The following is a 24,892-nucleotide window of genomic DNA, read 5'->3' on the forward strand; positions in this document are numbered from 1 at the left end:
TGTGGTTCCTTCCCTTGACACAAATAACTATACACCATGTACCCCAAAAAATAAATTTTACCTGAGTTTTTGTAAAATTAAAATTTTTCCATGACATTTTTCTATTGCCCTATGAATGCAGCAGCTGATCACTGCTCTGAGTGATCAGCTTTGTGTCAAAGATTGGCCTTCTGTACCAGGATAGGTGTCTACCAGACAGTGGCTAAAAAAACCCTATGAAACTGGTATTGGGAACTGATGAAAATATGCTGAAAAAGTTTGTTAAACTTCCTCTATTACATTTGCACATCCATTTGAATAAATAGCTAATGGCTAGTTAATGCTCCAGTAACTGAAAGAATAAAAAGCCCATCTTTAAAGGCTTTTTGGAGAAGAAATTATCTCAAGCCAGAGGAAGGTTTGAGGCAGTACTGTTAATGTCTTTTCTAGATCTCTGAAACATTTTATCAGTCGAATCCTATCAATGTGTCTCTGCTTCCACTATAAAACAGGCAAATAAATCAACATTTTCATTTTACATTTTCCCCTGAGGTCCAGTGATTGCTGTTGCTGAACTGATTCAGTGGAGAAAAGCATTAGCAAAGATTATTCTGTGCTCTCAGCTTTATCTTTTATCCCTGAGAACAGAAGAATTTGCAAGTATTAATAGGACATGCAGGTTGTGCATTGTAGCATAACACATGCAAATGAACACTGAAGATGTCGGGAGAGATGACGTGTTACCTCGGCAGCTTGTGTGTGATATGCAGGAATAACCTTAAAAGCCAAGAGTTATACTTTTTCTGACTCTCTTCTGAAATCCATTGTTGTGAGAAGCCCACTTTCCCCTCTCTGGCTGACTCAGCATTTGGTCGGCTGATATGGACTCTGTTGAATACTGAATTAACTTGCAATTTCAGTAAATGTGCATTTCCAGCCACTGCCTTATTATATGGAAAAGAGTAAAAATAAAAACCAGGCTCATACCCTTACAAAGGAAGATGAGCACACTTAATGTGTCTGATGGGCCTTACTGAAAACATTAGTTTTGTTTCTCTGTTGGTGGAGAAATAAAGTATTCTTTGACACACTTTTGTAGTACAACTGGAGAACTATTGATGGAGGAAGTTACACACCTTCCTGATGGTATCTCACATTAGCCAGAGCCCACCTTTGGAGGTCCCAATTTCCTTACACTCTCCATAGCAGATATGTAAGAAAACTGAACTCCCAAAATAGACACTCTAATTAAACGTCTGTTCATGAAATATAGGTAACTTTTCATTTATGTATTATATTCCTAGATCCACTCCAGAATCTTACACCATGTGATGTATGAAATATTCACCTTTCCAGCCGTACTCCAATTCTTTGTCCTTCACCAGCATATGTCAGATGTGCTAAATGCTACAACTGAGCTCCATAATATGTCTGAGCCTGAAGATTCCTGTGTTTCACTGTGGTATTGTGTCTTTATTCCACCTCTGAGGCATTCTACAGCTCCTTTTTTTCCACAAAATGTTCAATAAATTTGAGCTTCAATTATTTCAAATACATGCACTCCTTAGAATTCACTACTTAGGGTTTTATTTTCCTACTGCAAATACAATTTCATTTTGCAAATTACCTCATTATTAGCAATTTGTAGGGTGATTGCTGAGAGTTTTCAGTAGCTGCTTAACAAAAATAATAGCATAGAGTCATAAGATTTGTAAGAAGAGGCAATACCTTTATTAGACTGCCCACATATCTGAAAAAAAAAAATAAGCTTTTGCCATAAGATCTCTTTGTCATATCTTGTCTTGCATCTCGATCAGACCTTCTGTTTCTGAACTCTATAGTTCTAAAGAAGTGAACAAAAAGCTTTCAGCAATTACTCTGCAAATGGATAGTAATGAGGCTGTTTGCAAAGGGAAATTGTGTTTCCAGCAGGAAATAAAAACCTGATATACTAAACTCTGAGCAGAGTTGTTCCTTCTAAATGAATGGAGGTCAAATTTATTGAGCAGTGGTGCTGGTGACCTAATGGAGCAACCTTGGGCCTGAAAGCTTGTGCATTTCTTCCATCTGTGAAACTAATAAGAAATACTGCCTTGAAATTTCTTGTATCTTGGACTGTCACAGCTACAATATTACTACTACTAAATAATAGCATTGCAGTATAAGTAATTAAATCTATGTCAGTCCACCTGATCTGGGAGTGTCTTCATATCAAGTCAATTAGGAAATAACAGCCAGAGGGTCTATTTCATGGTTCATTTGCTTCTGATCTCTAAGGGCAAACTATCTAACTGAATTATTCAGAGCTGTGTCTGGAAACACGTCTCTAATCCTTAAGTCCCCACAGAGGAGAGAATGTTTTACCAACTTCCTTTAATATCTTAATAACTAAATCTATTCATATTTCCTTCAGGCTGATAAAGAAAGGCAAAAATATTATTAGGTATTTAACACTTCCTTAGACAGCTACGTATGCAGTCTGGGGGTGGAATTAGCACACCATGGAACAGTGGCTCCAAAAAGAGAAAGGTTTCTGCCCCTGTGATATAACCATGTCCCAGATTTAGTCCAAAAGTAAATTTTAGCAAAATCAAAACACAGCTTCTATATCTTCCAGCTGCACCTTGGATGTACTTGGGGTAAAAGATGCAGCATCAGTTCCCAGCTCTGAGGATACATGGGAATGTCCCTCAGCCAAATGTTCAGATTGGACACAGGACACCCATAACCCCTGAACTGGCAGAAAGTCACAACCAAAAAATCGATCATGTTCTCTGAGACCAACATTAATGTTCAGCAACTGACAGAGAACTCACCAGGCAACTCAAATTTTCCCTGCATCAAAACATTTCAGGAGCTACCAAAGGCCAGCCCAGAACTCACAGTTCCAGCTCCTGAGCTGATGTGCTGTCACCCTGAACTGTGGCCATAATTCTTCATAATGGGAGTGGGTTCCCCTTGCTGCTTCTGAGTACAAAACAGGGAGTTGGCCTGAGGGGGGAGTTAGGCAGTTTGAAGTCATGGTTTAATTTCCTTTGTAATTGCAAGTTGATTGCTGGTTTCAATTACATTGCATGCATTTTGCCTCTTGTGACAACCATTTCTTTAAGTGGATAAACTTAAATTAAAAGAATGGTATCATCTGAAAGGCATTTCTATGTTGGAATCTCAGGAATTGCTCATATTAATTATCAACTTAGAAAACTTATTTAAAAAAAAAGAAATACACCTTGGATGATTTTCCATACATATTTATTTTATTTAAAGTTAAACTAATACAACCTTAACCAAAAAATTGCAAGAAATATTCTTAATTTCAGGGGACATTTATTGTATTTTTAAGGAGAAATACAGTAAGTGCAGAATTTTGACATGGTTTTACCTTCCATATCTTGAAATCCAAATGCTTTAAGAAAGATTAAATTCTTTTTTTTCTTTAAATTTCCTTAAAAGGAGTAAGGGCAATTTCATAATTTTCTTAATGAAGGTTTGTAACTTAGCATATATTTCATTCTCCCCACATCCTAAAGACCACACCTATGCCCAAGAGCTACACAAGCAAGAGGACAACACGTACCTGGAAATGCAGAACATTGAGCTTGAGGCAAGCAATTCACAGGAAAGGTAGCCTGGGAGTTCTGTGCTTAGCCAAGCTGAGGATAATGAGGATAATGACAAGCTGAAGGAATTCTTCTAGCTTTTCAGACCCTTCTTATCTTATTTTGCAAATGTTCCTGGGCTGTTCTCTCTGACAGCCCCCACAGCAGCCTGGGCAGGCAGCTTGTGAGACACCTGCTCTCAGGTACCCTGCAGAGAGCTTGGACATGCTGCAGCCACTCGCTGCTCCAGCTGTGAGCCTTTCTGTCCCAGTCCTTGGTGCTATTCATCTCACTTGACTTCAGGTACATAAATACTGGATGTATTTCAGATAGTCACGTCCTGGTGGTCAACAGAAAAAGAACAGTTTGGCTGGGCTGTTCTAGACACCACTCCACACTGAACCCTAGAAATACTCAATACTCATTCTTTTGTAAGACACAAGTTTGGGATAACTAACTCATCCACATCTATCCCTTGATAGATCTTTGCAACAAAGCCTTAGGAAAACATTTCTGTCTCTGACCAGCACAAAAGTTGTGGGGGTCTATGACTAGTTACAAAACTCCCAACAGCAAGTGTCTAGCCTAAGAGAGAAACCATAAACCTAATGGAAAATCTGTAGACACAGATAGGAAAATGACATTTTTAGGGGACTAATCTGTCTCACTCATTGCATTCATTTCTTAAATGAGAAGAAGTAATCCTGCCTATGACCCAAACACATCCAGAGACCGTGGTGCAGAGGTTGAAAGGGCTGGTCTCTGTGGAAACTAGTATTTTGTTAATTGTGGAGAGGTACAATCTAGTGACACTTCACTCTGATCTTTCCCCATACCAGCTTCTAAATTGCCAAATTTCAACGTGCCTTCTGTCAATCATGTATGAAACCAGCTGTGCTGTGCTGAGGCTGAAACAGGAGTGGGTGCATCAGGTCTCTGTTGCTTGGTCTAAATGTTCAGCCAAGCAGAAATAAGTCATTTTGACCTCCACAAGCCATATCGAGCTAAAAATAAAAGAGAATGAAAAGAAATGTGCATTCTCAGGGTCTTTTCTGATACTTTTCAAGATAAGGCATCACACACACAGATGAGCCTGTTGGACAAACACAACATATCCTGTTATATTATTATCTAGGCTCTCCATTAAAATGTTTTTAAAAGGCATTGCCCTGGATATGTAACAGGAAGAGTAAGGGGGGGATTAAAAAATATTTTTCTGTTACATAAAAAATTTCTTATTTTTCAGCCTTAAATCAGGAGTTTGGAGTTTTTGCAGCACCACCTAGTGAGACTAAGGGGGTTTTACTCAACTTTTCATAAACTGTAGCCTGTTCTCTCTTTACTCTTCCATTTCTATTTAATCAGGATCTCCTCATAGTCTTTCGGGCAGACAAGCTGTGGAAGAAGGTACATTCAGTGCACCCAATAGTCCTTTTTGCACCTCTTTCTGAACCAACTGAAATCTCCCAACTGCCAAGCTGAAAAACTGCAGTGCTTTCATCAAGCCTTGCTGTTGATGAATTGCCTCCTAGCTAGTGAGCTGTGCCTCTGTGGTCTGTGCCTTGTTCAGAAAGAATGCACTCTGCAAACAAAGAAGAGAGGCATGTTTCAGTGGACATGAAAAATGTTCTTAGATGTAGGGGTATCTGTTGTCATTCCTACCAGGAAGTGTTACTGAGGATGTTTTTTACAGGACAATATCTACACACTCAAATCTGTGCCAGACACATGAGAGACTGTGCAAAATATCCTTCCTGGCCCAAAGGTGTTGCTGACAAACAAAACCCAGCCTGATTCCAAGCCAGTTAAGATGACACACATCTTTCCCTAGGCTGCTCAGCCTCTTAAAAGATTTCCAGTGCCTAATTAGGATGAAAACTGCTTTGTTTTCCTCATCTATTCATTCCTTGTTAAAAAATCCTGGAGTGTTTTTCACTCAACCGAGGCATTGTGCAGAATTAGAAGTATTTAAATATATTTCTCATGCTGCTTCTTCAAATAAAGGTTTTGCCCAAAGATAAAATAAATCTCCCCTTCAGAAATTTCTTTCTGAAATTTTTCATGTCATCAAGAGCTGTACAACACTGACACAAAAAATATTAAATATTTCTAAACAAAAGCAACTCACCTGCTTCCAACAGCAGATAAGCACATTTTTGCAAGTTATGTGACTGTTGGAAAAATTGATCCCACTTAGGAAGATGGAAACAAATGACATAATTCACTACATAAAAGCTATGATGTTATTTTATGTTCTTATCTTATGTATTTGCTACTAAAACAGTCATAAATCTGCAATTATTCCTCTCTTATCTGAAGCTGAAGGAGTTTGTCCTCCACTTGCACAACGGAATCCTCTCCTCCAGTAGGATTTCTCCAGGGAGCAGACAGAGTTGAGCTGCCTGCATCTTTGGGGTTCCAAAGATTTCTGCCTGCTGCCCTCCTGCTCTTCTAAATGTCACTGCTGCTGCATCTTCATTGCTGAAATGCTGCAAGCTGGAGCACAAAGCATCTCTGCTTTAGGTCTTTTTCAGTTATCCTTTATTTTCCTTGGTAACTTCTACAAAATTCCTCTTGTATAACTGCTTTACACAGGACTAATTCATTTCATGAAGTACAAGGGAAGAAGATTCAAAGGCTCAAAGGAGGCAAAGTTCATATTGTCACTCAGCCTCTTAGCTAGCAGCTGATGAGATCCAGGGACTCTTGTCTGTCCTCTCCCATGGGATGAATGTAAAAGAGCTGAGCTACAACTCTGAAATAGACCTGCCAGAAATACCTGCTATAAAAATTGTAGGTTTTCTCTAAAAACTGTGATATATAAAAGAATTTGCAGAGTGATTTATGACAGCCTGACATCATCTCTGGGAAAACCAATTTGCAGAAACTGTTATTTTTACTCTAAAACACAAGATCCTGCCTTCTTGTGATAAGCACCTTTCTTGGTATAAGCATTTTAATTTTATGATTATGATTACATCATATTTTGTGAAAACATTGCTTTTTGGAAGTGGTCCTACAGGATCTAGAACATGTTGATAAATGAAATGCTAAAATGCCTTAGTGATTTTATATGTAATCAGTGGGTATATTAATTGCTGCCACCCAGTGGGCTCATTTGTAGGCTTTGGCTCACCATACTATAATTTAATACATCAATGTTTGGTTAAATGATTTCATCCTTTCCATCTAAAAGAGGGTGATTTATTTTCCTCTATCAGCAGCCACTAAAAATGAATGTTTCAAGATGCAAGCTTTGGTTAACTTAGAACATGTTGTCCTACAAAAATCTTTTGTTTCTTGTAGCGTGGGAACAGCCTTATGGAAGGCAATTATATTTGAGCTTCAAGCTTACTCTGTGTGAGATTACCTGCTTTGCCTTCTGAACCTACCTGCAAAATCTAAGGAAAATACTTTTCTCTATTTAAATGACAAATATTATCTCAGAACTCCTATAAGAAGTTGTTAAACATGTTATACAGAAGGAATACTTTCCTGAAAAGTGCTGGTGTTTCAGACCCTCAGGTTACTTGCTCTGGGATGCTTGTGGCCTTCAAGTTATGCACTTGACAGGAGATGTCAAAGAAGCAGTTTGCACTTTGTCTTCCTGACCTGCAGCTCGCCTGGTTCCAGCAGCAGTCACAGGCTCTCAGTCCTCAGGAACTGGCCTGGATAACACTGAAGTGAATAAACTGGCTCTTAAAGCTGGGCTGCTGTGTTAACAGCTTCTACAATCTATATAAGAGTTATGAATAATGAAATAAGACACTGGCAATGACAGCACATTATTGAGGAGCTGTTAAGTGCTGCATTATGATTTCGTTTTAATGCTGCTCCTGGATGAGGGAGCTTGCATGCCTGTGCATGAGGAGGAGGTAGAGGAGGAAAGCTGCTTCATATTCTTCTTGTTGACTTATATTTTGAATTTATCTACCATTTTAATTTAGAGCATGTCACTTCCAGCAGGACTGGCCATCTGGGGGAAGATTATGCTGCTCTTAATTTTTGTGCTCTCCAAGGTCTTGTTGGACTACAGAGTGTTAAAACTAGATACCAACAGTGACAAAAAAAAAAAAAAAAAAAAAAAAAAAAAAAAAAAAAAAAAAAAGATAAAATAACTTCTTACAGATTCCTAGGCTACCCAGTCCTAATTTGTACAGTATAAGGAAGACATGGAGCTCCTGGGGCAAGTCCAGCAGAGGGGTATAAAGATGATAAGGGTACTGCATCATCTGTTTTATGGGGAAAGGCTGAGGGACAGCCTTTAGGAGACACAGCTGAGAGGGGACCTCATCAGTGTGTGTGGGTGTCTGAAGGGAGCCAGGCTCTTCTCAATGGCAGCAAGACAGAGGCAAAGACAGGAACTGAAACACGTGAACAGAAGGAACTTCTTTTATGTGCAGTGCCCGAGCACTGGCACAGGTTGCCTGACTGGGTGTGGAGCCTCCCTTACTGGAGATATTCCAGAACTGTCTAGATGAATCCTGTGCCATGTGCTCTGGGATGGCCATGCTTGAGCAGGGGGGTTGGATCAAAGGGAGGTCCCTTCCTACCTGAATTATTCTGCAATTCCTTGATTCTGTAATCCTGCAAACCAAGGCTGTCCACCACTGTGGCTGGCACAGCTGAGGTGGGAAGGAGCAGTAGAGGGCAGGGATGAGAACAAGTAGAATCTTGACTCAGAAGAGAGTATAGGTGGCTGTAAATTAAATTCTAACTTTGCCCTACAATAAGCAGAAAGTTGGGGAAAAATTCCCTCCAAGTGTTGCACCTGGGGATGTGCAGATCACAATTTCAACCCTCCAGCTGGGGCTTCTGTCCAAAACCCAGTGTCCCTTTACTGACCTTAGCCAGAGTACTGCAAAATAAGGTAATGCTCTGCAGGAATAAAGGTGAAAGAAGTTGGTCTCAGTGTTACAAAGAAGCTAAATAAATCTACCACAAGAAAGCCAAAGTATCTCGAGATTGAAGTGGAGGAAGGCATTACACCCTTATGTTGCTCAAGCTCAAGCACAGTATGGACACAAAAGCAGGGAAAGAGATTTATTCCAGCAATGACAGTGGAACTACTTCTGTGGCCAAAGACACTGGGAAATAAAACCACCTTTATTGTTTATCAATGGCAAAAAAGTCCTTTTGCTTCCTGCCTGTAAAGTTTTTACCTTTGATGCTACAGCAAATGACCAATAAATCACACGGTAAATGCAATTTCCTCACAGATTTTTAATATGTCTTCATTCCCTGGGTAAGCCTCAACTGGAGGAAAAACAAAACTCTGCAGAGCTTACCAGTTAGAAGTGTTACAATATTGATTTCACAGAAGGTCCCAGATCCAGCTTATGGTTTTGTCATCTGTTCCCCCAACAAGATACATGACCAAAGCAGCACATGCTGGGGAGCTCAGACCATACAAAAAATATCAGAAACTGATAAAACTGAAGCAAGATAGAAAGGACTTAAAACTTCCTACAACACAGGGAGAAGAGAAAAAGACGTAGTAAGAAATTGTTGAAGATTTCACAGTTATTTCTCCATCATCCTGAAATGAATCCTCCATTCAACTGCATTCCAGACTGTTGGCATCAAAACTGTAATTTAAAGACCTGACCATTTAATTTTTCTTATATCATGGCAGCCAAGTTTCACCAAAAAATGCTGAGACTCAGAAGCAGACTTCTTTCTTGCAAGGGAAAATGTGAGAGACAGCAGTGATGGATACTGGTAGAAATAATTAGAGAACTGATCTGTATCCAAGACAAAACAAAGTGAGGACATTGGTCATCTTAGATTTATAAATGTAAAGTGAAATAGAGTTCCATTATATGAGCTCTTCTTCCAAGTTCAAAACTGAGACAGACACAAACCTCTTGACTTACCTGTTGACAACTGAATTGTATTCTACAAGCTGTCAGGTGCCTGTGCTTGCCAAAAGGATGGAAAAAAATTCATCTGTAGCTTTGGTAATAACATTTCTCTCTTTCTTTATTTTTTTGTTTTTCCCCACAGCTCCATTCAACCCTCCCAATGATGCAGACAGTATGGTTAAATTCGACGCCTATGGAGATGGGATAGGAAGATACAACGTGTTCAATTTCCAGTTCACTGGAGACAGATACTCCTACGTGAAGGTTGGTCAGTGGGCAGAAACTTTGTCACTGGAGGTAGACTCCATCCACTGGTCCAGGAGCTCTGTCCCTGTCTCCCAGTGCAGCGACCCCTGTGCTCCTAATGAGATGAAGAATATGCAGCCAGGAGATGTCTGCTGTTGGATTTGTATTCCCTGTGAAACCTATGAGTACCTGGCTGATGAATTCACTTGTGCAGACTGTGGGCCTGGAAAATGGCCCACAGCTGACCTGACTGGCTGCTATGACCTACCAGAAGACTACATCAAGTGGGAAGATGCTTGGGCAATAGGTCCTGTTACCATTGCATGCCTGGGCTTTATTTGCACTTTCATGGTCATTGGAGTGTTCATCAAGCACAACAACACACCCCTGGTCAAAGCTTCTGGCCGTGAACTGTGCTACATTTTGCTCTTTGGGGTCTTCCTGTCTTACAGCATGACTTTCTTCTTCATAGCCAAGCCTTCTCCAGCCATCTGCACCCTCCGCCGTTTGGGGCTGGGAAGTTCCTTTGCCGTCTGCTACTCTGCCCTCCTGACAAAAACGAACTGCATTGCCAGAATATTTGATGGCGTGAAGAACGGTGCTCAGAGGCCCAAGTTCATCAGCCCCAGCTCTCAGGTGTTCATCTGCCTGAGTCTCATTTTGGTACAGGTGGTGGTGGTGTCCGTGTGGCTGATCCTGGAGGCGCCGGGCACCAGGCGATACACGCTTCCCGAGAAGAGAGAGACTGTCATCCTGAAATGCAATGTCAAAGATTCCAGTATGTTAATGTCCTTAACCTATGATGTCATCCTCGTGGTTTTATGCACTGTGTATGCCTTCAAAACCAGGAAATGTCCAGAGAACTTCAACGAAGCCAAGTTTATCGGTTTCACAATGTACACAACATGCATCATTTGGCTGGCCTTTCTCCCTATATTTTATGTGACATCCAGTGACTACAGAGTAAGTCTTTGGACATCTGTTTCCATAAATCATATGCAGCACTTTAGAGGACCATGTCAGCATTCACTAAGGCTTTGTTTCACTTTTTTTTTGTCCCCTGGGTCCCATGCAAACAAGTTCTCTTTCAACGTTACCAGATTTTGGCTCACCATACTATAATTTCAAGATTAGTATGTGCAGTCAGAGCTAGAAGGGATTAATACTGTTAGTCTGGTTGCAATAGAGGCATGACATATGGATTAAGTATTCATTTGGATTCATCACTATTTGAAGGCACAGTCCTAACAGAAAAACCCAGTAAATTACCTAAAAGTAGTCACAATGAGTTATTTGGCAGAAACTGAGCTTAAAGGAAAATCTGTACTAACCAGTCTCCTCTGCAAAAGAATCTGCAATTAAAACATGGTATTTCCTTCAAATAAAAAATATAAGGATCAAATTTCAAAATTTCCTATGAAACAGGGATGTTTAAAAAAAGTTCAACAAACATTCTATTTAAGTACAGAACTTTTTAATCTTTGTGCACTTTATAAAACACATACATCACTGAGAAGCAAGTATTGGTCAGCCTTCACTAGCAAACTTTAGAAACACTAAACTGTTTAAATTGTCAGATAGTGTTGCAAAGCCTCAAGTTCAATAAAATCATATTTTTGAACAGAAGGAAATTGTCTCAGAAAAAAGATTCAGATCTGCTCCACTGGAAATCTCACAGTTATTACGATGTGAGAAGTGACTGTGGGAGTTAGCCCTTGCAGCAGTTTGCAGAGAATTAGTTCAACTTTCTGCCCAGAAGAAAGGTAGATTACCTTAGGGGGATGTTATTGCCAATAGTGTGTACATGAAACAGCATATAAAACTGTGGAGTTAATAATGTCACTTAACATATTTTTAGTGTGGCCACCCTGGAACAATATATTTAGTACTATTTTACTCATCTGGAAATGTACTGAAATGTACGGAAAACCTCTAGAAAACAAGGATAAGTAACAAATGACGCAGTGAGACATGCAGAGTGACAGTAAAAGAGCTAAATATATTTAGTCTAGACAAGAGTAAACCCAGGGAGACGTGATCACAGACCATAAATAATTTCAAGGCAACAAAACGAGAGGAAGGGATTATTCAGTCTCAGGAGAAGTTAGAATAGCAAGTAATGGATTGAAGCTAATGAAGGAAAAGTTTAAGGAAGGCACTAGGGAACAGCTCTGGACACCCAAAGCAATCAGGAAGACAGACACAGGAGGAGGGAAATATCAGTGCAGACAGTCACATGAGTGGGCAGTACAGAGAGTAATGGCCAAGAGGAGCATGACTTGATTGTTCAAGCAGAATTTTACAGCCTTATCTCTTGAGTGGAGTTTTCAAAACCACTTGTAGGCATTGAATTTATATACAAGGTTCCAAATAAACCAACTCAAGTACTACAAAAAGAGCAGAAAATGCTTTTAACATCTTTTTGGTACTTTCATGACAAGTCTACACTTCTGGGGTTCGTTTGAAAAGCCCATTAATTTCTATGTCACATGTTGACTCTGAATCTGCTTGTGCCATCCTAATGTAGCCCTAGTCTGGTAGTATCACAATAAACAGCCTTAGAAACAGCCCCACTCAGCCTGGAGTTATCTGCAAATTTGGTGAGGATATGTTTGATCCCTTCATCTATGTAATTTATGATGATATAGCATAAGACTGGTCTAAATATGGACACCTGAAAGACACCACTTGTCACTGAAGCCCATCAGGACTCCGAGCCATTGTTCTCTGGATGTCCAACCAACCAATCTCTTATTCATCTAACAGCCCACCCATCAAATCCATACCTCTCCAGTTTAGAGGGAATGCTGCTGGGAGGCACCTATCAAAGGCTTTACAGAATTCCAGATAAATTACATCTGTAGCCCTTGGTGAAGCTGTGCTGGTTGTCCCAAAACACATCCCTGTTCTCCATGTGCATAACACATGGTCTAGTGGGATTTCCTCCACTCTGCCAGCACACCAGTCCAGTCTGTGAGTACAGGTTACACACTGAACCACTGGAGTGACCTGAATTAAAAGGAACCCTGTGGGATGGAGCTATTTTTAACCCAAATCATTTAATTGATTGAGTGTATAATTATGTCAGCGCAGCTGAGCTGCTCCAGGCAGCACAAACACTAGGAAAAGCAGGGTGGGGAAAGAGAGCTTTGATAGTGAAAAAAACGTAACTTGAAACTAAAGAAAATAAAGGTAGCTTAATTTACTCTTGTTTTATAAGAAACTCCTTTCTTTTCTTACCCATACAGAATGCAGTTCAATATCCACCTGACAGCGTAGGTCTGTGGAGAAAATGCAGAGAGGTGAAGGAGAATGTGAAGCTAAGCCATTCCTTTATCACACAGGCTCTGTTGGATCTTCTATGTTCACTCACCCAATGAAAGCTGAACACATTCCTTGGTGCTTGCAACATCCATGATGTGCAAAGAGCAATTATTAAATGACCACATTAATTATCCTCATTGATGATAAAACACCAATTGTGCTAGTGTATATGTAAAGCAACAATGTACATTCCCTACCCTATTTTCCAATTTGCACCAATTATTTCTGACAAGGAGATATGAGAAGCATTCCCATGGAAGAAGGCTAATGTAAAAGGACTGCAGGAGTATAACTAAGGAAAAATGAGCCATAGATGTATAATCATTCAAATTAAGCAATAGAGTTTAAAGCAGTTTAATTCAACATCTTAATTAAGGAATCTACTTGGAAGAAAGGATATAAACAGAAAATGAGGCAGTAAACTGGCAGCTAGTTATACTATTGAATGAAAGGATAAAAGATAGACAGTGCCAGGAAAGCTACACTGACAAATGCCCCAAGGCAACTATTCTAAAATCTTGCAGCCTTACAAACAATTCATTTCTGAGCCCAAAAATTATGTCTCAAAATCAGGATGCCTTTCAGACCCCCAGTCTAAAAACAGTCATTAGATATTATCTTTACTCCAAATCACATCTGTATTTCTGCAACTCGAGTTGTCTGATTAGGACTAGAACTAGAGACTAAACTGATTTTCAGGTAGATGCTTTGCATGAGACAACTGATGTAAACCCACATAATGTACACTGGGTGAGCTGGTTCCCACTGCAGCCAGCATTACTCAGATATTGCACGACAAGCACTACAGAGGGCTCTGTCATCAAGTTAGAGATCAAGGGTAGGAGAGAAAGAGAGCAGATCTATCCTTTCTGTACTAAAATGAGGGAGAGCAAAATAAATGACAAATCCCTGACATGCAGAGACACAGAGCACCACCAGCACCTCATTCCCATGATACTGGGATTGTGAATGATAAGGATGCAGCAGAGGTTCACACCAGCCTGCACCATTGCAAACCCCCAGGACTGTGGTTCATGCAGTTATGTAGTAACATTTCTAATATTTGCCATTTCAGAGCTTTCCATACTGAAACCCAGTGCTTTGTGCCCACTCTCTCCTAGGTGCAAACCACCACCATGTGCATCTCCGTGAGTCTCAGTGGCTTTGTTGTGCTGGGCTGCTTGTTTGCACCCAAAGTGCACATCATCCTTTTCCAGCCCCAGAAGAACGTGGTCACTCACAGGCTCCACCTCAACAGGTTCAGCGTCAGTGGGACCGGGACCACTTACTCCCAGTGTAAGTAACAAGACTGCCACCTTTCTCTGGGGTGTGCTGGGTTCAGGTAAAGACAAGGTGGGCTCAACCATGTAACCCTGTGAAAGTATCATTTCCTTTGTGTCTGGAGAGCAAAACTCATCCGCCTCGCATGGGGGTCAGCTCAGAGCCTGCCCTGGAGCTCACTGAAGTCAGCAGGAAGTTTTTGGTGGGCACCGGCTCCAGCCTGATGCACGTACCTGTTAGCATTCAGGGACACGTCATCACAGAATGATTATTGCAGGTGCTTTTAGTAAAGAGCTCTGGGTCTCAGGGGTATACAGACCCAAATCTGACCCGACATGCTTTGGAGCTGAACATGTTTTATATTCTATTGTTATATAACTTACATATTAATTATTAAACGTAGATTGTTCTATTGTATGCATTGATTTCATCCAAGCGTGGATTTCTTGTGATCCCCCTCAACCCCCTAACATAGTTTCTCCTGATTCTTTAAACAATAATTATATCTAATCATAACTAACAATTATATAATTTATCATATACTGACTACACAGATGCAATTTCACATGATCTAACAAGCACAAGGCCTAACATTTCCCAGGGCCTATCTTAACATTTTCCCAGGGCCTACCAAGCCTAACTTTCTTTCTAACACCCCGAGTTTTCTATGATTTTAAAATCTTTTACTATCATACGGAGCAGACCCCATGTCCCACTGTCTCTCTGGCAGTGTGACAGGAGCAGATTGCCTTGGAGAATTCCTGTCAGAGCAGCAGGCTGACAGGATCTGGGCCACAGCGCAGCGTGCTCTCAATGGCTCATCACCTGCATTATAAGGAAAGGCTCCAAATCTGCAGAAAATGCATCCAAGAGATGCCATAAACTGCATCTGTATGCAGACCATGATCAATGGCCTTTGTCAGTGCCACAGCCTGGAGAAGCAATCAGTGTTCTGTTGCAAGGACAACTCATTTGCTCTGATTCCCTTCTTTCCTCCATCTTCACTCTCTTCATCACAAGCAGGTTAACAGCTGTGATTTTGAGGCTGCCACTGCTTTTCTGGGTGAGTTGCTCCCAGAGTTTTATGGATTACAAAAAAAAAAAAAAAAAAGGTCCCCGTTATTTTTTTTTGGGTTTTTTTTTTTTTTTTTGTCTAGCTTAACTAACTTAACTCATCAAAGATGGGAGCACACAGCACCCCATTCACAGAGCTCTCTGAACAGCATGTCCACCCTGAAAACCTAATTGAAAGACCACACAACTATAAAGAGAAAGGGAATAAGAAACAGGAAAGGGGAGGACACAGAGCAAGGCTTTTCCAGCAAGTTCACAATAACCAAGCCTGAGGTTTCTGAGTGTCACTTAAATTTCAAAATTGCCTCAAAAGCTTGGGCACTTCAGATTTCAGACAGCATGGAAGCAACTTGGAACCCTGCTATGTACCACATTAGCAGGATTAGGAAATGAAGGGATCCCAACCATTCCTGGCTCTGCCATCCCAAAACACACTGCAAGAATTCCCAGGGTCCTCTGAAAAGAGATCAGCCATCTGGCTCTATAGGTCCCCAGTGTCATCAGCCATGACTGCATCCGGTCCTGACACCAGACAGCAAACACTCATTGCTATTTTGGAAAATGTAATGAGATGGCACTATGTGCCTGAAGTGCTGAACACTCCCAAAAGACCAATCATTTCCCAAAAACTCTTAGGAGTGTGGTCCCTTGGTGAAATGGTAAGTCCCATTAAGATTCTTTTCATTCCTTATCAATTTTGTGTAAGTGATCTTTCCAAGTTTTTTAACACTCTTATGCTATGGAATGAGCTTAGTCAGAAATAATTTTGATTCATAAATACTTTCTACTGGATTCTGGATTGCATTTCAGAATTTGATACTTTCATTTTAATGGCTGAATAACATATGTGTGTGTAAGCATGCATGCAATGGAGAGAGATCCTCAGTGCACATCTTCACATTAAAACCTGCATTTTCAGGCTTGCAAACATCTTGAGGACATTAAGAAAAGCATAAAAATCCAGACTTACAATCTCTTAAATTTCATTGTTTAGAAAGGTTGCTGCAGTTATTTACTTTTACTGCTTTCACCTAATTGAATCAGGGCTGCTCACCTTGTTGGGCTTTTTAGATCATAGAAAGACATGGAAGTAGGGCTAAAAGGGCCATCACACACAAAGAAAACAGCCCTATAGTTTCCATCTAGGACAATTATTTGGGAAAATAACACTGTCTATCACAGTGACAATATTTTCAAGATGAAAAATCATCCCTTACTCCCTTCCATTAATTTAAAATTATTTAAAATACATTTCCATTATTACTCTGTAACTGTTTAGTCCTTTATAAAATTCCAAAAAGGTTGCCATCCAAATTAGTTTTAATCTTTGTCTGAAATATTCCTCTCATCACTCCTGAGGCTGTCAGCTTGTTTTTACTTTGGTCTTGATGGCATTTTTCATCATTCAGAAACTTTTTAATATCAAACTCATCAGAATTAGCTCTAGGGCATTCTAGTAACTTTGAAAAGCCATCTCTTAAACATTATCAGAGCTCTAGAGGTCAGTGCTTTTCCCATCTCCACAGATTCCCACCTCCACTGCATCTCAGGGCTGCCACCACGACTTCACTCCATTGATCATGAATGCAATGAGCATAGTGGCTCCTGAACAGCAAGTGAGACACAGTTTTTAACACAGCTTCCTGAACCATGAAAACTGGTCACTCAGACAAAAGGTGACTCTCATGGTGCTTTTGGGTAGTCTAAGTGTTAGTGTTGAGCTTTGATCATTTTGATAGCTGAAATCTGATCTAGACAAAGAATATAGATTTAAGTCAAATAGAGGCAGGATAAGAGTGTGCTTGGGTATATGACATGTTTTGAAATGCATATATTTGTACACATTGTTTTGGTTCTGAAAATTCCCATTTGGCAGCGTGCTGCATAATTCTTGTGCCCCAGCAGTGATTCCCCCATTGGGATGTTCCCCTGTTTTCCTCTTTTATGGGCTTCAGCACCCATAAAACCTCACGGACAGCTCACCTTCCTGAATTCATAAGCACTTTCATGATTCAGACCAAGCTTTTACACCCAGATGTCATTTCTCTAAGTCCACATGGGAAGCTGCCCACAGAGCTGAGCTCCTCAAGGTGGCCTGCACAGGGGTCACAAGGAGAGTTGAGCCTACTGTTTATAGCCAGACTGGCACTTTTTTTTCCCTCTGAATTTGTTTTCCTGGGCCTGGCTCCAAACTAGCCCTGACATATAGAGATTAACTCACAGTTGTCCAGCTGTGAGCATGAGTAGAGGAGACAATGCTCTCAGGCACATGGTGCGGTTCCTGGGGCTGCCCAGCACACAGAGGGGAATTGGATTCAGTGACCCTTGTGGGTCCCTTCCAAGACAGGATATTCTCTGGTTCTATGACTCTAAGTGGCACACAGACAGCAAACTCAGATCTGCCTGTTCTTGGCTGTGTTGGCAAAGCTTCAAGGTCACCATGGCAGTGCTGGGCTCTTGCATTGTACCTCTGGTTCTTTTCCTTGGATTATCTAAGCAAAATGAGGGACAGCCAGGAAGAGGGAGATCAAAAGCATGAACTTGAGCCAAATCACAACTTCTGCTGATGTCATACTTTTACTTTTTTCCTTGGTCTCAACACAGAATGAAGGTGAAGTGTCTCTTGCATATCCAGCAGTATTCCAGGAAAGCCCTTGGTGGCTGCTATCAGACACGGAGTGTAGCTCAGAACCCTGCAGGGCCAGTGATTAACACTGCTGAGGTCTGTAATGGAAAGCAAGGTCTTTTGTTCTGGCTCAGGAGAGCTGGAAGCTCAGTGTGAACACTTTACTCCACCCAGCAGAGTTAATAACTGCATCCCAGCACTGCAAGAGAGCTACATGCTGTGCAGGAAGCCTGGAAACTTAAAAGGCAAGGCCACTCATTTCTCGCCTACCACCATATATTTCTGTCCAATTTTGATATCCTCCTGACCCAGTTACCATAGTATTTGAGCTATTCATACTTTTCAGTGCGTTGGACTTTAAAAAAAAAAAAAAAAAAGCCTGAAGCTAAAAAAATTCTGGTTAAGTGACTGATGTTCATGAAAACAAAATGCTTTTGCCTGTAGCCAAACTGCAGTAGAACAGGGATTTGAATCAGGTTTCCTGAGCAGAACTGATTTTTCTAACAAAAAGTAGAAAATAAAATTAACAATTAAAAAACTGTTTGGGTCATTGTGCTGCCATGTTATACCCAGTTACAAACAGAATATAAAACCAGAATACAAAATACAAATTAATTTTTAGAAATCTCAGACACCATGTCCTGTGGTTTTTTACATACAACAGTTCTTCCACACCTGTGACTCATAACACACATCCATGTTGTAAGAGATCAAATTCCATTGACCTAATCCAGAAAAGGGGCTCATTCTTGGGTCTCCTGTTTCAGGAATATGTCCTGCACTCTGAGTAGTAGGTTAGTCCTCTTAATTTGTTATTAGTAGATGCCTCTAAATATCTTTTGTTAAAGCAATTCTGTTTTCCATGAAATATTTATTCAATCAATGAAAGAATGAAAAATACTAGCTGATTTGAAGAAAGAATATTTTTTTCTAAAAATTATGATGAGCATCTTTACAAAACCAGTGTGCAACTGAGAGTGCAGCCAGCAGCAGATGTGGAAGATTGAGCATGCCCTTGTCAGCTGCATAAATTGCTTTTTACACTGGATGATTGAGTTTACTAAGTCATTGCTTGCCATGTGTTTTCTTTGATGAAGGCATCACATTTCTCTGGGTCACTGTTACCATTAACCTAATGTATCTTTCAAAAAGCAGCTTTATGGTGCCCTGAGCAGAGATGTCACAGAGTATCTGAAAACACATTCCTGATGCCCAATGGATAATTTTTAAAAAGATGGGCAAAACAATTTGCTTTTAAATTAAAATCCACAAGACTTAAGCAGAATAGGGTAATATATCCTCTGCTCAAAATACAAATACATTTGGGAACAGATTGTAATATTCAGATTTAATTGTCACTTAATACCACTAAAGCAATGAAAAACTGATGTATAAAATGTAAACAAGTTTATCAGAATCTGGTCCTCACCTCTGGATGCATAGTGAATCCTGATCCAGAGCTCCTAGAAGTGAAGTGTATTATAGTTAGAAATCATTCTGGGATTAGGTGAGAAATAATCTTGCTTTTAAATTCAGTTATTAAAAATTTTTTTCACTTCACCCCATATGTTCTTAGAATTCTTATTTCTATTAATTAAAAGGACATTGACACAGCATTCTAATATGGTAGATTATCTCCCGGATTTAAAACTACATATATTTTCTTCATGAATGTCTGCTCCAATTATGTGAAAGCTCAAAGGATCAGACCTCAGTATTTCTTGCCAATAAAACACAAAAAATCCAAAGGTTCACTTTTTTTCTACTGAGGTATTTCGATACCATTATAGCTGTATTAATTCACACTACCATGCAAAGTGCTACAAAGTGAGACCCAGTGGCACAGAACCATTGGGGGGAAAAAAACCCATGTATTTTATTCTGACACTTCTTGGAGAAGTGTAATCACCCTCTGTGCTCCCAGTGGGCAGCAAAGTCAATCAGGTTTCTTCAGAGATGCTTCAGCCTGAGGTCTGAGGTGCCAGGTAGAGTGCAAGCAGCACCTCCATCAGCTCTGCTGCTGACACAGGCAGTGACTTTTCATTAGGCACCTCGGTTAAATGGGGTGAGATGGTCCAGACCAGCACAAATTGTAATCCTGTGTGTTGCCCCTTTTTGCTGTGCTGAAGTCAGCTGATTTTCCCCTCTCTTTCTTTTCCAGCATCTGCCAGTATGTACATGCCAACCGTGTGCAACGGGAGGGAAGTTCTGGACTCCACAACTTCGTCTCTGTGATTGTGGCTCGTGGTTCAGTTCTTGAGTTTTTAGACTGTTAGGCAAAATTTTGCACATGTTGTGCACTCCAGAGAACACCAGAAAACAAAAGACATCCAAGCAAAATTAGTACCTTTTTTTAGAAACAGTGTAATAAATTATTTTTGAGGATTGTACAGTATATAGTGACGTTCTGGAACTTTTTAGACTGATTTTAGCCCTTCTGATGTTAACAGTTGTAAGGGACCTGTAAATAACCACGGTTCACAATGTGCATAGTCCTGCAGTAAGAAAGTGATTGTTGCAAGCACAGTTGCAATGTTAGGTGACTCCTTTCCTACGAATTTTTTTTGTAGCTCCTTGTTGTAATTAACTTAGACTGCATTTCTATGTTGTATATTACAGTTACCTTACGTGTAACAGATTGGTTTTCTCAGCACAAAACAGCAGTATTAATGTAAAGGCACCAATAATAAAAAGATAAAAGTTTTTCAGCATGGTTTCATTTTTGTTTCTTACTCTTTCAAGGTCATTACATTTTTCTAGAGAAGAAGTTAGGTAAAAAGGATAAAAATTCTGGAATATGTGTACACAAGTATTTGTGTGTTGGTGGGTGTCTGCGTTATAAAATCCATGCCACAATATATGCTTATGATTAATGCTTTTTCAAAGTCACATAGAAATTCCCTCTTCTTAAAAAACTCCCACATTACGAAAGCTCTTCAATTTCATTTTCTGTTATTAAAATAGAGGGTAATTTTCAAAAGTGAAAATGTCTAATTTCATCTTAATGAGATGCTAGCAAAAAATTTTTGACTCCCGGTTCACTCATTTGGCACGACTAAATGCTGTCATGAACAGAATAGATTGGTAGCATATAAAAACAAAGAGAATTTAGATTAGGCTGGAAGAAAATCTGTCAGAAAATTAGCTAAGACTGTTTAATATCTCCAGCCAAAACAAAGCTGGTTCAGCTTGTCTGCATCAACAGTGCTGTGAAAGGTAATTGGAGCACCACAGAGACCAGAAAGTCAAAAAAGAGAAATGCAGGAGACATTTACACATGTCTCTGGGGTGACCTTTGCGTTCAAACCAAATGCTTCAAGACATACATACCACCTACTTAGACAATTGCAAAATACCTTAAAAGTCTGCCTTTTGAAACTGCACTCTTAAAGCTGCACTCTATTGAAACAATCTGAAATCCTCTCTTCTGCCAGGTCTAAAAAGACATTAAGGAAACAAACACACCTTTGATTAATGTGTCTGAGCATATTTACCTAAGGGCTTGTTCCCATTGATCTCATTCCAGCTGAGGTCAATAAGAAAATTCTCATTGACTTCAAAGGCAACACCAGCAAGGCTTGAAAGTCAGACACCATAGATACATAGTGTGGGATATACATGTTCTCTGGAGCCCAGTTCTCCTGCACTTACAGATGTTTCCACACATTTCTGGAAAGCTGCAAGTCCTTTAGGGCTGAGCTGGCAAACGAAGTAGCTGTTATTTGGAAAGCAAAAATTAAAGATGCAGGTTCTTAAACATAACTATCCTTCTTACAGATGGATGCTTGTATTTTCTAAACATCCACATGTCCATCAGCAAAGACCACTTGATGTCAACACTTCCATGACAGAGGCAGCCATTTTAGCTGCAGCATCACGGAGCTGTCCAGAACAGGAATCCCTCTGACTTTCCCCAGAATGGGCACAGATCAGCCCACTCTACCTGCAGAGCTCTGCATTCAGCTTCTTCCTCTCCACAACCTCTGGCATGCCTGATGTTTCAGGCTTGTTTCTCACCTTGATGCAGGGCCCAAGGTCAAGTTTTGAAAAGCTGGGAGTCTTCCTTTCCAATCCAGACCTCTTAAAGCACCTCAGGTTGGGCAGCTACCTTCATTTGACTTTGGTGTGCTCTTTTGTAGACTAAGAGGCTGGTCACATGTGACAAAAAGTGAGAATATCTGACCACAATTCTGACATCTCATCTTTATGGAGCTCTTAAAAATGCCCAGGCCAATGAGAGTTTCTTCTCAATTTTTATGGAAAGCCACAATCAGGGTCAAATGCACCTCATCTAACACTCACTGTTTACAAGGACTAAGTAAATGGCTACACCTGAGATTGCCAGCCCCTCTCCCTTTGTACTCAGTGGAAGGAAGTAGGCATAATTCCCCTGGCTTCTCTCAGGCAGACACTTCAGGCAGGGATGAAACTCTCCAAATAAAGGCGAACACAGCTTGCTCAGATCACAGAGTTTGCACTGAAAATTAAGGCATTGTGTCAGATGAATTCCAGCCTCAGAATCAAAACTGACATTACTGAAGTTAATTTATAGCAGGTGAGGGTCTCACTGTGCTGGACTTTTCATTCATTTTGATAGCACTATTAAGAAAATGACCCAGTGTCTGTGTCTGAACACCTGCTCTGGATACTTAATTGGCTTGAAAGCCACTTGCATGTGGGGTTTTCATGCAAAAAAACCCAACAACCAAAACATGCAGAGCTATGGACCTCCATCCTTACTGAATGTTTCTGACATTCTTGTACTTTATTTGGTTTTGTCTTGAAACCCTTTCACTACTTTCCATTGGATGTCCACAGATGCAGATTGTTTGTTATTGCCTGACGAAGTAATCCAGTTTCAAAACACAGCAGGACAGAAAAGGAAAATGACAAAGAAGAAGCTTTGGCATAAAACCTTTTAAAAAAAGGGAATTTTTTTTTTTTCTGTTGTCTCACGTCACTATTTTAGTTTCTCTATTTATAACAGTTTATAGTTTTTGTACCCATTTATGTAAAACTTGAATTTAGAGTGCAAACCTTTTCCAGTATCTTTATTTTCCCATCATATTTAAAGATTTTAGCAATTCACCCCCCAAGCACCCTGACTGTGATCCTTGAGAGTAATCACACTGGTCTGAGCCCTGCACACTAGGGAGTAAAATGCTGAAATCAGAAGAAATGCTGTGAATGAGAGCAAGGCTTAACCCAGAATCTGCAATACCTAACTGGAGGCCGAAGAAAACTTTAGGTTTTTACTCAGAAGTCTTAAGTTCCAAGTACCTCAGCCCTCTGATAAAAATCACAATTGCAGAAAGATTTGTGAAAAACTGATCACTTTTTATTTATTAGCAGAATAGAAAAATAAGACTCAAAAAGTTTACTGCAGGCCAATCTAAAATGAACAAGGTTTGAGGGATTTTTTTTTCTTTGTTCATGGATTTGGATGTGGTTTTTGGTGGTTTGGGTTTTCAAGAGGAGTTCTTTGGTTTTTAAATCTTCAATGAATTTTGAAAGCAAGGCCAAAGTCTACTGTGGAAAACAAAAATATTTTATTTTTTCTTCAAGCAATTGTTTTTCCTTAATTAAATGAACACAGATGGTTTCACTCATAGCCAGACCAATTTAAAAATGAATTGTCTTTTCAAATTGAAAAATCAAAAGCTATTTAAAATATATTATGGAACAAATTCCAAAAATCTGAAAAAATATGTCCAAAATACCCTGACCACACCCAGAAATTTCAGCACTGTTTAAGACTTCCACTGCACTCTTTCACCCAATTAGTACAATTAGAGTAAGGGAGACCAAACCCTTAACTCATCACCACATACAGTCTGATCTCCATGGTGCCATTGCCTATCACTAATGCCTGCAGTCTGCAAGACAAAGGGCAGAAGCTGTTCATCCAGAGCCACCTCAAAGCTTCTCAGCAACACAAGCACAGGCAAAACTGAGCTTTCTTACTGCAAGAAGAAAAGGCCAGGACCAGGCTGGGCTCGTTCTGCAAGAGGAAAAGGATGGGGTAGCAAATACACATCACAAAACCCTGCTGTGGCTTTTAGGTGCTGTTACAGCAGCAGCCTCACAGTACACGGACCTTAGAGAATTCTTCCTGATGAGCTTCTACTCTACAGATCCAGAGAACAACCAGAACACAATGGCAGCCTACGATCACCTCTATTCTTGTGTCTCCCCTGTTCCTGCTGCATGAATTCAGTGTGGGCACACTCAGACAGGTGACTGGGGATGTCACTGTACGCTGTGACACACACTGCATATTCTAGATGAGCTGATTTCCTTTTATTTCTACTCCTCTCCCCTCACATCTTACCAAAGCAGCACAGTTCCCAAGTCTTCAACAAGAAATAAAAACAAGGGAATTCAGTGAATGGAGCACACAAGGGGAAAGACTGACAGAGAACACCACCAAGGATAAGCAGAACTTCACAAGAGTTCTCTTGAGGTTATCACTGAGAAGAGAAGGCTCTGGGGACACCTTGTTGCAGCCTTCCAGTGCCTAATAGGGGCTTATAAGATAGGTACTTTTTATATGGGCAGACAGTAACAGAAGAAGAGTGAATGGTTTTAAACCAAAGCAAGGGATATTTAGATTACATGCTAGGAGAAAACACACTGAGGGTGGTGAGGGACTGGAATGTGCTTCCCAGAGAAGTTGTCAAATATTATCTAGAATAGCTATTTAAGTCCTCCACACTTCATGATATGGACCAACCAGCAGCATTCCTTGCTGAGGAGGAAATCCCTACTGGTGTGACAGCATGAATTGTAGCTGCTTCTACACTTACATTGAAGCATCTGCGCTGGTCACTGCTGGAGAAGAGTCAACAACCACTGGCTCCTAAATGGTGACATCTGCTGCTCTCTGATTACAATTAAGT

At 40.2% G+C, this 24,892-nt stretch overlaps 1 protein-coding gene across 2 annotated transcripts in view; it reads left to right on the forward strand.

Annotated features, from left to right (window-relative positions):
• GRM3 (glutamate metabotropic receptor 3) overlaps window positions 1-20,269 on the forward strand; it is a 44,509-nt gene extending 24,240 nt beyond the window's left edge. The window contains exons 3-5 of one of the 2 annotated variants that reach the window (XM_041413385.1): window positions 9,585-10,651; window positions 14,134-14,308; window positions 20,155-20,228. In XM_041413385.1, the coding sequence (XP_041269319.1) occupies window positions 9,585-10,651; window positions 14,134-14,308; window positions 20,155-20,228 (1,316 nt within the window). Of the gene's footprint in view, window positions 1-9,584; window positions 10,652-14,133; window positions 14,309-20,154 lie in introns of both variants that reach the window. The other variant, XM_041413386.1, reaches the window with a different exon arrangement.
• Window positions 20,270-24,892: the final 4,623 nt, after the last annotated feature.

This window comes from Onychostruthus taczanowskii, unplaced genomic scaffold (assembly GCF_017590055.1).
Source record: "Onychostruthus taczanowskii isolate IOZ18803 unplaced genomic scaffold, ASM1759005v1 scaffold41, whole genome shotgun sequence".
Taxonomy (NCBI): Eukaryota; Metazoa; Chordata; class Aves; order Passeriformes; family Passeridae; genus Onychostruthus; species Onychostruthus taczanowskii.